Genomic DNA, 12,925 nt, shown 5'->3' with positions numbered 1-12,925 from the left:
GTAAGATATTTTATATGTCTCTCTATATATACACATAGTAAATGCAGCCTACAAAAAGATAACTAGAAGGCTCCAAAAAAAAAGTTTTTAAGTTTTTCTTATTGTATTTCTTTTTAAAATATTTATTTATTTGGCTTTGCTGTGTCTTAGTTACAGCACACAGGATCTTCACTGTGGCATGCAGGATCTTTGAACGCTTAGTTGCAGCATGTGGGATCTAGTTCCCTGACCAGGGATTGAACCTGGGCCTCCCTAATTGGGAGTGAGGAGTCTTAGCCACTGGACCACCAAGGAAGCCCCCTGAATTTTTTAAATTGTTTTTAAAATTTTAAATCTCAGTGATGGGTCTATAAATAATTGGTATCATATTTTTGCTTCTCTGCAAGATCTGTTTATGCACAATACACTGTTATTTGTATCATAAAAATGAAATTTTAAAATTTAACAATCTAACAAAAAAAGCAACCCAGAATCCTAATCCTTAAAGCCTCTGCTGTGGCTCTCTCTCCCTGGGGAGTCCTCCTGATCTGCACAGTCTCACGATCTGCACAGTCTCACGACTCTCCCCTTCTTACTTCCTGGAGCTCTTGTCTGGAAACAGTAGCTCTCAGCTGTGAACTTCAGCCCAGATGGAAACATAGCTGGAGTGTGCTCTGAGAAGAAACAGCAAACCTCACCGGCTGCAGAAAAACATCCCTCACCCATCAACAGGGCACATCAACTTTGTGCAACCTTCCCATCCACAATTACAACAACCTCATGAAGGGTAATTGACCTCCAAGGGCTTGCCCAAGGCCACAGAGTTCCCACCTCAAACCTGCTGCTGCCACCACCGCCACAGGGCACTCGCCATGACCTGAGCTTGACCAAAATGAGGCAAGGGTTCCTGGCTTGCAGTTCTTTCCCCTGAGAAGCGTGACTCTCCCTACCCGTTCATCTTCAGACCCTTGCATGTTAACCCCACTTTTGTTGTGTTGTGTTAGTCGCTCAGTCCTGTCCGACTCTTTGTGACCCCGTGGACCGCAGCCCACCAGGCTCCTCTGTCCATGGAATTCTCCCAGCATGAATACTGGAGTGAGTTGCCATGCCCTTCTCCAGGGAATCTTCCCTACCCAGGGGTCAAACCCAGGTCTCCTGCATTGCAGGCAGAGTCTTTACCGTCTGAGCTACCCAGGAAGCCCGTTTTACAGATGGGCAAGAGTCCTCGAAGAAGGAAGATGGCCCAAAGATGCAATCCCAGAATTGGCCACAAGGTGGCAGCACCAGGCCTTGTGACCTGCTCCTCTAGACTTTGCATCCTCTTACGGCCCTCTGGTGATTATGGGAAAAGGTGACTGAGGCAAGGTTGTCACCTCTGGGGGGAACACTCTGACAGAAGCAGGACTCGGGGCCTCTTCCATTGGTGGCCTTACGTTGACTGGCCATTATCCAGCCCCCGTCACAGCGAAGTCCCGGTTACAGGGAAGTCCCTGTCACAGGGAACTTCTAATCAGTGGTTCTAAAAGTCCAAGGAACTTGGACTTTTCATCAAGGTGACCATTTAGTGGAGGTGGGTGAGGGTAGGAGGGTATGGACAGGCTCTCTGCCTGCAGCAACCTCAGGGATGAACCCCAGTGAGGAGTCAGGCCCCTATCCGAAGGATGGCTGCTTTGTCATTAACCGTATCTTCCCTCTGAGAAACTCAAGGTCAGAAAAAAAACATCTCTGTGAACACGAGGAGAGGGGTGGTGATGCGCAGCTGGGGTCTGGCCTGCACCACAGGGTCTCCTTAACTAGGCCAGGCCTCCCGAGGAAGCCAAGGCTGGGAGACTCAATCACTGGATACAGAAGGAGGAGCAGAAAAGGTAGGGAGCACAGGGTGGGGCTGTGAGACGTGAGACCCTCCTCGGGCCACAGCATCATGGACTGAAGGTGGCCGCCTTATCCCAAGCAGGTCACATCCAACACTCCCTTTGGTGATTCTGGGATTGAGACAGAGAAAGGCCAGCCAGCCTCCTTGAACAGCTGGAAAAGTACCAAGTAACTCTGGGTGGGTGACGTGGAAAAGGCCATCTGTGAAGAGGACTCTTTTGTTGACCATGATGGCTACTCCATTTCTTCATTGAGGGATTCCTGCCCGCAGTAGTAGATATAATGGTCATCTGAGTTAAATTCACCCATTCCAGTCCATTTTAGTTCACTGATTCCTAGAATGTCGACGTTCACCCTTGCCATCTCTTGTTTGACCACTTCCAATTTGCCTTGATTCATGGACCTGACATTCCAGGTTCCTATACAATATTGCTCTTTACAGCATCAGATCTTGCTTCTATCACCAGTTACATCCACATCTGGGTATTGTTTTTGCTTTGGCTCCATCCCTTCATTCTTTCTGAAGTTATTTCTCCACTGATCTCCAGTAGCATATTGGGCACGGACTGACCTGGGGAGTTCCTCTTTTGGTATCCTATCATTTTGCCTTTTCATACTGTTCATGGGGTTCTCAAGGCAAGAATACTGAAGTGGCTCGCCATTCCCTTCTCCAGTGGACCACATTCTGTCAGACCTCTCCACCATGACCAACATTCAGAAAACAAAGATCATGGCATCTGGTCCCATCACTTCATGGGAAATAGATGGGGAAACAGTAGAAACAGTGTCAGACTTTATTTTGGGGGGCTCCAAAATCACTGCAGATGGTGACTGCAGCCATGAAATTAAAAGACGCTTACTCCTTGGAAGAAAAGTTATGACCAATCTAGATAGTATATTCAAAAGCAGAGACATTACTTTGCCGACTAAGGTCCATCTAGTCAAGGCTATGGTTTTTCCTGTGGTCATATGTGGACGTGAGAGTTGGACTGTTAAGAAGGCTGAGCGCCGAAGAATTGATGCTTTTGAAGTGTGGTGTTGGAGAAGATTCTTGAGAGTCCCTTGGACTGCAAGGAGATCCAACCAGTCCATTCTGAAGGAGATCAACCCTGGGATTTCTTGGGAAGGAATGATGCTAAAGCTGAAGCTCCAGTAGTTTGGCCACCTCATGCGAAGAGTTGACTCATTGGAAAAGACTCTGATGCTGGGAGAGACTGGGGGCAGGAGGAGAAGGGGACGACAGAGGATGAGATGGCTGGATGGCATCATGGACTCGACGGACATGAGTCTGAGTGAACTCCGGGAGATGGTGATGGACAGGGAGGCCTGGCGTGCTGCGATTCATGGGGTCGCAAAGAGTCGGACACGACTGAGCAACTGAACTGAACTGAAGAGAAGGAAAGCGGGGAGGGGAAGGGATATAGGAAGGCCTCCCCCAGCGCGTCATGGCGCCCCTGGCCTAGTTCCTGCCCTGCTGCGGGAGGCTCTAGGGCCATCACAGGCCCCTTGGGGACGTAAAAGCCGATCAGTGACGGTGACTCTGGAGACCTAAACGGCTGTTGGCCCCTCAGAGGCGGCTCCCGTGGCTCCTCATCCCTCAGGGGTGTGACCTCAGGCCTCAGCTTCCCTCCTTCCTCCCACAGGAGCACTCCGCAGACGCGAAGACCCAGCCAGTGTTACAAGGGCAGATGCTCACAACGGGAACCAAAGCAAGCAGGTAGCAGGCAGCACTGCAGAAGCTGGGGCCACTACCTCCCCACGTGGCGCGGTCTGCCTCTGGAGGGCTTAAGGTTGGTGCCGCCTCATCTGTTCAGTTCAGTCGCTCAGTCATGCCTGACTTTGCCACCCCATGGACTGCAGCATGCCAGGCCTCCCTGTCCATCACCAACCTTATTTGAACGTGTGCTAATACAAAGACCATGCATTATTTCTATGTTTTAAAAAAAATTAGAAAATTAAACTCTCCTGGGGGGTCTGAGGGAGTTGGCCCATCACTCCCTGACAGGAAGGCCCCAGCACATAGTGATCAGCTCACTGGCTGTCTGTCCAGCCTCTGGAGGGCAACCTCGGCGGACCAGCGTGCCCATCATCTGCTGAAACCAGGAGAGCAGGGACCCCACAGCCCCTCCTCGTTCCCAGAGTCGTTTCTCTCTATAGACTCCTGTCCTACCGTCCATCCCATGAAGTCCCAGGCCTGAGACTGAAGCCCTGGGTGGCCATCCACAGCCAGAGGGCCTCGAAGGGCCCCGCGTCCTCTGATCCCTGGTCTCCTGGTCTGTAGAGCAGGACTGGAACAACTCCAGCCCCCACTGAGCCGGGCATCCTTCCACACACTGACCTGGGTCTTGTGGTTGAGCCCTTACAACTGTCCCTGGAGGTGGGGGCCATCCTTGAGCCCCCTTGACAGAGGAGGAGACTCAGAATCAGAGAGGGGTGCCGCTGCCCTGCCCAGAGTCCCACAGTCCGTGGGGAGCAAAACCGGACCCGTGCCCCAGGCCATCTCTGCACCTCCCTGCTGAGCATTCGTGGCCACGAACACAGGATTCCAGGACACAAAGCACGCTGAGCCTTTCACCCAGGCCTGACCCTCGCTAAGCCCTGGACAAATAGTATTAACTGCCAGGGCGGCCTTCCCTAACCTGCACTGACCTCCACTACAGTGCCACCACGTGGGGAGCCGCAAACCTTTTCTTTATTGCAAATATGATATACAGTCCCAGTGTGTGTGTGGCGGGGGCACCTGGGAACAGGACCCAGAGGGAGCCAAGGACAGGGTCTCCCAAAACCAAAGGGTCCCTGCTTCCTTCGCTCAGGGCAGGAGCCCGACCTGACTCCCACCACGCAGCACAGACAGGGCAGCCTCAAGAGCCCCAGAGAAGGCTGAGAGTAGGGAGGCCCAGGAGGGAGTCGGGGAGGGTCAGCCCCTGGGGCTGGTGTGGAGGGAGGTAGCCTTCCACGCCCTGTGGATGGAAACCAAGTCTGGGCTTTGTCCCCCAGGGCCACAGCAGACGTCCAGTTTTAGAAGCGAGGGGGCTGCCAGGGTGGGATGCACAAGAGGCCGAATGATCCTGCCCCCGCTGCACAGTGTCTCAGCGTCGCCAAGTGCTGGCCCAGCGGCCCTGGTCCTTCACAGCCGGCATCTTCTGCTGTTTCCGCCCCCGCCCCCTGGCAGGGATCACGAGGCTCAGCTCACTGGGGGGCCTCAGCGATGGCCTTCTCCACCCGCAGGTACCAGGGCTGGATGTGAGTGTGACGCATGAGGTCGTCGAAGGCCTCCAAACCCTCCATCACACGCAGCACGCCGTAGACTGCCTGGGGGTGGATACAGAGGGGTGTCCACACTGGCCCATCACCTCCCCTCTCTGAGAGCCCCATGACCCACTCTAGGGAAACAGCAAGTTCGCCAAGATGGGTGGTCAGGCTCTCTAGCCCCACACCCTCTCGCCTTCGCCGCATGTTTTGTGAATAATCCATATGTAATGGCCAAGATCACTTACAGCACTGCGCGTGAGCCTCACGAGGTGCTCACTGGGCCACGGGCTACTTGTGTTCTGTAAGTATATACAAGCTCCACCTGGAACGCCCCTGAGGTTGTGTTGTGTTATGTGAGCTTATGTTATGTCTGCTGCTACGGCTGCCGCGCCAGCCAGGAGAGAATAACCGCGTCTGCAGTTCCTACAGCTCCCTGAGCTTCCTTCCAGCCTCTCAGCTCGTGCCTTGTCTCCCCTGGGTTCAGCAAACAGTGCAGTGTGAACAGCAAGACAACCGGCATCAGGAACAGGATCAGCGATAGAACCGGCGTGGTCAGCAGGATTAGCGAGACACCCACTAATGGGCCAGCTTTGCACGTGGGGCTTTGAATGAAGGGTGTGGGCTGGTTGTGGGTTTTGCCTGTCCTGCACCTACATCCCCTTTTCTGGGCAACAAACCACCCCCCTCCCCCGACTCAGAGTTTCCTTTGAGAAAATGCCCTTTCCCCACCCTCAGTTCCTGAGATTTTAGAAGAGGGGACCCACCCCATCACCTACTCCAAGACCTGAACCTTGCAAGCCACATATTCTACCCTGGCAGAACTACTTCAAGGACTGGCACTGAGGTCAGGCTCACAAGACCCTGTTGCAGTACTTTTTGCTAGGTAGAAGCCTGGAGCGCTCGTTTCCCTTAGGCCCTTGACGATCAGTGAAGCCAGGTGCCCCTGGGATGGAGGAACTGTGAGATGCAGGTATTGCTCACGCCTGGGTTTTCCCAGCCTGGGCCCCCAAGGAGAGACCCTTCAATATGTGCACCCCCTGCCATCACCACACTCACCAGATCTGCCAGGTTCGGCTTCTGGCCCCCCATGAAGGGCCGGTCTTTGCCCACAGCTGCCACCCACTTGTTGGCAGCCTCGTAGAGATCCTCCCGCACGTCATCACGGAGGTGGTGCCTGGGCAGGGATGGACAAGGAGTCCATCAGGGGGACTCCAAACCCTGACACAGGTGGGGAGCATGGGAAGGCCCGGGGCCAGCACGGCTGTCGGGGCGGGCAAGGGGGACCGAGGAAGGTACAAGACAGGGGCCCAGAACTGGACTCCAAGGCCAGCCCTGCTTCCCCTGGGCTGGGGGAGGCCATCAGGAGTTTTGGGGTTTGAGTCTCAGATGGGCTAATGCTGGGGGATGGGAAGCCCCCAGGTGCACCCACGTGTACCCACCCACACACGCACACATGCACCATCACCTGCGCTTGAGCCGCTTGCTGATGAAGTACATGGCAGCTGCGCCCATGTACTTAGCCATGGCGCCCTCCACGGTCCCGAAATTGCCCTCCTTGACAATGTAGTCAAAGGAGGCCAAGGCCTCGGCTGGCGTGCGGTACACGTTGGGGGAGATGAGGTGTACCAACCAGTCGTCTGCCCACTGCCGCCACTTCATCTCCTCCCTGTGGGAGAGGGGGACAGAGAGCAGGCCAGGTGGGCTTCCTGAGCCAGCATCTCCTCTCCTCCCTGCAGGCAAGGGGGGCAGAGGGCCGGCTTGGTGGGCTTCCTGTGTGAGCGCCCAGGGCGGGGGGAGGCACAAGGGGACTCAGTCCCGTGTGGCCCAGCCCCAGTCCTCATGGCTTACAGCATCTCGCTCAGCCTGGTCCCCTCAGTGGGGAGACCACCCCTTCCCCACATCCCCAGGGCCAGCCCCGGTCCCACTCACGTCCTGGCCTCCTTCCCCCCATACATCCGCTGGGCTTCCTTCTCATCCAGCATGAGCCAGTACTTGTTGCAGAATTCGGTCACCTCCTTGCCCTGGTCGTTCACCGCCTTCATGGGTGGATAGTAGGTGATGATGTCCGCCAGGGGTTGCCTTTGGGAGACATCTAGAGTTTTACCCCGACTCCCTCTTCCTCGGAGACTAAGCCCTCACCTCCTCTGGATGAATAATACCTCCCCGACCTGAGTCAACCCGCAGAAGCGTCCCACCCTCTTGTAGGTGACACAGGAGATCCTGCAGCAAGAGGAATTTGGGGCAGACTCCAGAAGCACCTCCAGGACAGAGGGAGATGCATGGAGGAGAGGAAGTGGGGGATCTCAGAGTGACACCCACAACCCATTCTGGAAATCTAAGCTGCAGCCCCACCCCCACTCCCATGGAGGAGCCCAGGGGAGGCCTCCCTGAGACAGGAGAGGGCATGAGACTGTGCCAGCCTGGACCGCAGGGGCTCCTTACCCTGACACCAGATAGGTCTTGAGGGCGCTGATGATCACAGAGGAGTCGTTCAGTTGTTGCTGGAGAAGAGGATGGTTTAGATCAGGGCTGGGAAGGGCAGTGGGGACTGGCTGACTGGCCACTGGCCGGGTCACCAGGGGCTCTTCTACAGTCCTGACACCCAGACAGTCAGGAACTGGTCAGAAGGATCCTGGGTGTTGTGTCCCTGTCCCTGGGGGTTTGCCCTGAAAACTGATGCTCACTGAGTTCTACCTCCCCACAGGTCGCAGTCCCCACTATCAGGGAAGCCTGTCCTGTGTAAGGGAGACAAAGTGTGGCTAATGGACAGGAGGAGGTGGGAAGGACCCAGGATCTGAGCCCTGCCCCCTCACTCAGGTGGCCTCCTGGACTCTGAGGGGCTGGGTAGACTCAGAAGCTACAGAGTAGAAGCCAAGTCCTACACCCCGGAGGGTATGGTTCTATGTTGATCAATGAAGCCAAGTCAGAGAGGCTAAGCGACTGGTCCTAAGTCACACAGCCAGGGAGTGGCTGAGTCCCTCCTTGAACCCAGTCCACCCAGACTTCAGAACCCACGTTGTTGAGCTCTGTGGCGCTCGGCCTCCCTTAGACTCACTGGTTTATAATCCTCAGCAGAAACTCAAAGAGCCCACGTTCCCCCCAGGGCTGCAGAGCAGAGCCCATCTCAGGGGTGTTCCAGGACAACCCAGGACACTGGGGCAGGGGGCAGCTCCCCAAGGCTCACCAAACTCTCTCCTTCCTGGGCCATAACGATGGGCACCTTCCTGTAGGAGGAGAACTTGATCTCAGCCCGGCGCACAGGGTTCACCTCCACCACCTGGTAGGGCAGGGCGTGGAAGTCGAGGAAGGCGCGGACCTTGCTGCAGAAGGGACACGTTTTGTACTGGTACAGCGTCAGCTGCAGGCGGCTGGACAGGGAGAGCTGGGCAAGAAGCAGAGAAGGAACTTCTGAAGCTGCAAACCTTTCCCAGGGGAGTTTTCCAGGGTGTCTCTGAGAACTTCGCGAGGAATGGGGGATGGGTGGCGGGGAGGTGGGGAAGGGCTCTTGCAGAAGACAGTTCAGGCTCAAGCGCCCATCCAGGGGGCTCCCCCGGCAGAAAGTCTGTTCTGTGTAGGAGGGATCTTCTCATCTTTGTCCAATGCTAGATAGACATCTCTCTGCTCCTTCCGGTCCCAAGGGAATGTCAGACACTGTCAGGTGAGTGCGCCCCAGACGCAACTGTTTTAACTTGGGAGTGCCCACCCCTACTCCCTCGACCCGAGGCATATCTGGATGAGGGGGCAGAGCCCAGCGTTTCCGAGTGGTGGTCGTTCAGTCGCTCAGACTCTTCGCGACCCCATGGATTGCAGCACGCCAGGCTTCCCTGTCCTTCACAATCTCCCAGAGTTTGCACAAACTCATGTACAAAGCCCCAACAGGAGAGGGTGGTATCTGGGCCCCTGGCCTTCATAGAGCAGGAGAGCCCCAGGTGAGCTTGCCGCATACTCAAGTTTGAAAGTCACAGCTGCGGTCCCCCTCCCCTATTGTTCAGAGATGGGAGACTGAGGCTGGGCCATGGAGGTGGGTGGGCAGGGAGACACAGAGAACTCCACTCCCCATCTATCCGATCCTGTTCCCAGGGGTTCAGGAAAGGGGCGCCTGTGGATGTGTGGTGGGGGCGGGGCTGGCGCTGTGCACAAAGCATAGCAAAGGGCAGCTGGGCCATCCCCTTGCCTGGGGGGACATACCCTTGCTCCTCATCTCAGGGCCTGGAATCTACCAGTCATCGTTTCGTAAAAACAGAACACTAATAATACTAATAAATACACAACCTCAGGATTTGGAGACAGGGGGAGGGAGGCGGAAAATGTTTGGAAAGTGATAAACCGTGCAAAAGACTTTCCCTTTTCAGTTATTTCCAAATCTTCCCATTAAAAAGTCTTAAAACACGTTTGTAAAACGACTTGAAAACAGAGGCAGTTCCACTTAGCGGCATCAGTAAGGCTCCATTTCACAGATGAGGACGTTGAGGGTTGGAGGGCTTAAAACCAGGTCACTCGCTCAAGGTCAAGAGGCGACAGAGGAGGTGATTTTGACGCCGCCGGTTCCCAGAAGTCCCGAGGTTCCGCGCTCACCCCAGGGCCCCTACCCAAGGCTCGGTCCTTACCTGCGCGGCTTGCTACCCAAGCCCTTACCTCGGGCTTACCTGTGTGGCCGAGCGCTCTGCGCGGAGGTCCTGGGCGCGCAGGTGCCACCGCGCCGTGTGGTATAGTCCCAGGGCGCCACCCAGGGCCAGCGCCGCCGCCCCCAGAAGCCGTGGACCCCCCTTGCGGGCCGTAGCGGCGGGGCCCGAGCCTCCCGCTGCCCCGGTGAACCCGGCCCGGCTATGCGCGTGGAGTCCCACCGCCGGCCGATCGCCCAGCCTCCAGGCCAGAGCGCGCCCGAGGGGCCACAGAGCCCGTACAGCATGGGCCATGTTTGCTCCGCCGGCGCCGCGGAAGGGCGCGAGAAACAAAGACTGCCTTGGCGCTGGTTCCCCTTGAAGGGGCGGGGCCAGCCGGTTGCCAGGGGTGACGGTGACGCCAAGCGGGGCGGGGGCAGCCCTCGTGGGACTGAGCTTGAGTCCCCGGCGCCCAACTTTTAAAACATCCATCAGAGCCGAAGAAACACCTGAGGATGTCTGCTAACTGCCGCCGGCTTCTAGAGTGTAGACGTAACTGGTCTCGGTAGTGACCCGGAGCCGAATGCAGGAACTCAGGCATGCAGCCCTCAGTTCAGTTCAGTCGCTCAGTCGCGTCCGACTCTGCAACCCCATGGACTGCAGCACGCCAGGCCTCCCTGTCCATCTCCAACTCCCGGAGTTTACTCATACTCGTCTACATTGAGTCGGTGATGCCATCCAACCGTCTCATCCTCTGTCATCCCCTTCTCCTCCCACCTTCAATCTTTCCTAGCATCAGGGTCTTTTCCAATGAGCAGCTTTTCGCATCAGGTGACCAAAGTATTGGAGCTTCAGCTTCAGCATCAGTCCTTCCAATGAATATTCAGGACTGATCTCCTTTAGGATGGACTAGTTGGATCTCCTTGCAGTTCAAGGAACTGTCAAGAGTCTTCAACACCACAGTTCAAAAGCGTCAATTCTTCGGCGGTAAGCTTTCTTTATAGTCCAACTCTCATATCCATACATGACTACTGGGAAAACCATAGCTTTGACTAGACGGACTTTTGTTGGCAAAATAATATCTCTGCTTTTTAATATGTGGCCCTTAGTGTCACCCATAACAGGCACCCAATCGAAAGAGACTGAACCCTTCACAGTATCAGGGAAAACGTCGTGGCATCCGGTCCCTGAGAGCCGCAGAAACTGTCCATCCCGACAAGTAGCAGGTGAACGCCCTTGACTCGGGATTTCCGCACCCCGCCTCCCCCGCCCCCAGGATTTTTTATTCTGCCCTCCCGCGTCGATGCACTGTTTCTTCTGTGACCCGAACCATAAAAATTTCCATACACATGTGGGGCCTTAGAAACCCTGTGTCTCGGATTTCGCCCAGCCGGAGGTGCCGAGTCGCCGATTTGCCCAGGTCCCCAGGGGTAAGATGGGGCAGAATGGGGGGTTCCGAGCTGTCCCGCCCCTCTGTCGAGCTCTTTCACCCAAGCTAAGGGCTGGAGCCTCCATCGCCTAGGCTTCTCAGCAGGCAGCCTCGGGATGGCCCCTCCCGGGGACCGGGAAAGGGGCGGGGCTCGATGAGTGGGCGGGGTTTGGACAGCTTATGAGTGGGGCAAGGCGGAGTTGAAGGCCGGGCCTGCACAGAGTTCTGTTCACAGGGTAAAGCGCTGTGGGGACAGGGCCGCGGCTCTGAGTGGGGTGGCGACCGGGGGCAGAGTCTGCCAGCGTGTGGGGGCGGGGCCGGGGGCCCCTCTACGGCGTCCCGCCCCTCCGGTCCAGCGTTCGGTCCACAGCCCCCACCTTCCGCCCCGTGCCGGCCTTTCTGTGCGACAGTCGCCGTGTCCCATCTTCGCGGGGCCCTTGTGGAGCCCGTGTCTACAATGTCGGGACCTGGGCACGCCGGTGGAGGCGGGCGCGCAAGGCGAGGACGACGGCTTCAGGGAAGCGGGTGACTCGAGGCGGGGGCGTGGGTGCTGCTGAAGCGACTTTTGCTTTTTCGGGGATGCCCTCCTGGGAAGGGGAATCGAGGCTGGGAAAGAACCCCAGAGCCCTCCCATGCCCCGCCCCAGGGTGGGTCTGGGGCTGCCGGCGCCCTTCTGGGGTTTCCGGGGCGAGCACCTGCGAGTAAGTCCCTGGAAACCGCAGCATGGGAGAACCGGCCCCGTTTTACAGCTGGGGATACTGAGGCCGCCACAGGGTCACTCGCCCTTTGGGATTGGGATTTGCTTCAGCCACTTTTTTCAGCCCCGGTGGAGACGGAGGCTCCTAAGGGGACAGGGCTGGCCGTGGACCCTCTTGGGTTGGCCAGAGCGTCTATCTGGGTGGACGTCAGCATTCCTTTGCTGGTAGTGGTCTGGAGCCCTGGCAAATGTGACTTGCTTACAAAGCATCCTGTTGCCTGCATAGCACTGCAGGGGAAGGGAAGGAAGGAGGGTCAGGAGAGAGAACCATCAGCTCCCTTCTCACCTTCTGGAGCCTCAGTTCCCCCATCTGTAAAATAAAGATAATGGTTAGTGTCTCCTGCATTGAGATGTATCAGGATTCAATGGGGAAATGAATGGGAAGAGGCTGGAAGCCTGAGAGGCCAGTGTTTTAGAGACCCCTGGCAGTGGCAACCCACTCCAGTTCTCTTGCCTGGAAAATCCCGTGGACAGAGAAGCCTGGTAGGCTGCAGTCCATGGGGTCGCTAAGAGTCGGTCAGGACTGAGCGACTTCACTTTCACTTTTCACTTTCATGCATTGGAGAAGGAAATGGCAACCCACTCCAGTGTTCTCGCCTGGAGAATCCCAGGGACTGGAGAGCCTGGTGGGCTGCTGTCTATGGGGTTGCAGAAAGTCAGACACGACTGAAGTGACTTAGCAGTAGCAGCATTTTTTGCCCACCATTTTTTGCAGTTTGTTCCACCTTTGCCAAATATAAGAAGGAAACCCAATAACCCAGTCCTCCACCAAAATATTTGGCAAATTCTCCCTTTGTTCTCCTGACCAAGATTGGGCAGGATGTAAGGGCAGACCCACATCTCATGGCCCATCTTCCAGTGCTGTCTGCCCTGGGTCCCTATACTGCCTCTTCCTTATCTCATTCCAGCCAAAAGCTTCCTCTCTGTCACTTACTTGGATGGATCCCTAAGCCCAAGTCTGAGCAAGTCCCAGGGACGGCCATACTCTTCCTTGTTGCTGTGGAACATCTGGGGACAGGTAGCCAAGACCCAGGC

General features: G+C 56.3%; 1 protein-coding gene and 1 non-coding gene across 2 annotated transcripts; both read right to left on the bottom strand.

Annotated features, from left to right (window-relative positions):
• Nucleotides 1–221: 221 nt before the first annotated feature.
• Nucleotides 222–294, bottom strand: TRNAG-CCC (transfer RNA glycine (anticodon CCC)). Its single transcript has one exon. It is a non-coding gene; the product is annotated as a tRNA-Gly (tRNA).
• Nucleotides 295–4,541: 4,247 nt separating this feature from the next.
• Nucleotides 4,542–10,019, bottom strand: PTGES2 (prostaglandin E synthase 2). Its single transcript, XM_068978376.1, has 7 exons — nucleotides 9,750–10,019; nucleotides 8,288–8,485; nucleotides 7,546–7,604; nucleotides 7,033–7,182; nucleotides 6,569–6,769; nucleotides 6,160–6,277; nucleotides 4,542–5,163 (listed from the first exon to the last, which is right to left on the bottom strand). Exons 1-7 carry the CDS (start codon nucleotides 10,017–10,019, stop codon nucleotides 5,041–5,043), a joined length of 1,119 nt encoding a protein of 372 aa, XP_068834477.1. The 3' UTR covers nucleotides 4,542–5,040.
• Nucleotides 10,020–12,925: the final 2,906 nt, after the last annotated feature.

Source organism: Capricornis sumatraensis, chromosome 1 (assembly GCF_032405125.1).
Source record: "Capricornis sumatraensis isolate serow.1 chromosome 1, serow.2, whole genome shotgun sequence".
Classification (NCBI taxonomy): Eukaryota; Metazoa; Chordata; class Mammalia; order Artiodactyla; family Bovidae; genus Capricornis; species Capricornis sumatraensis.
Note: the sequence above shows the minus strand (reverse complement) of the source record. Positions and strands in the feature narration are given on the sequence as shown.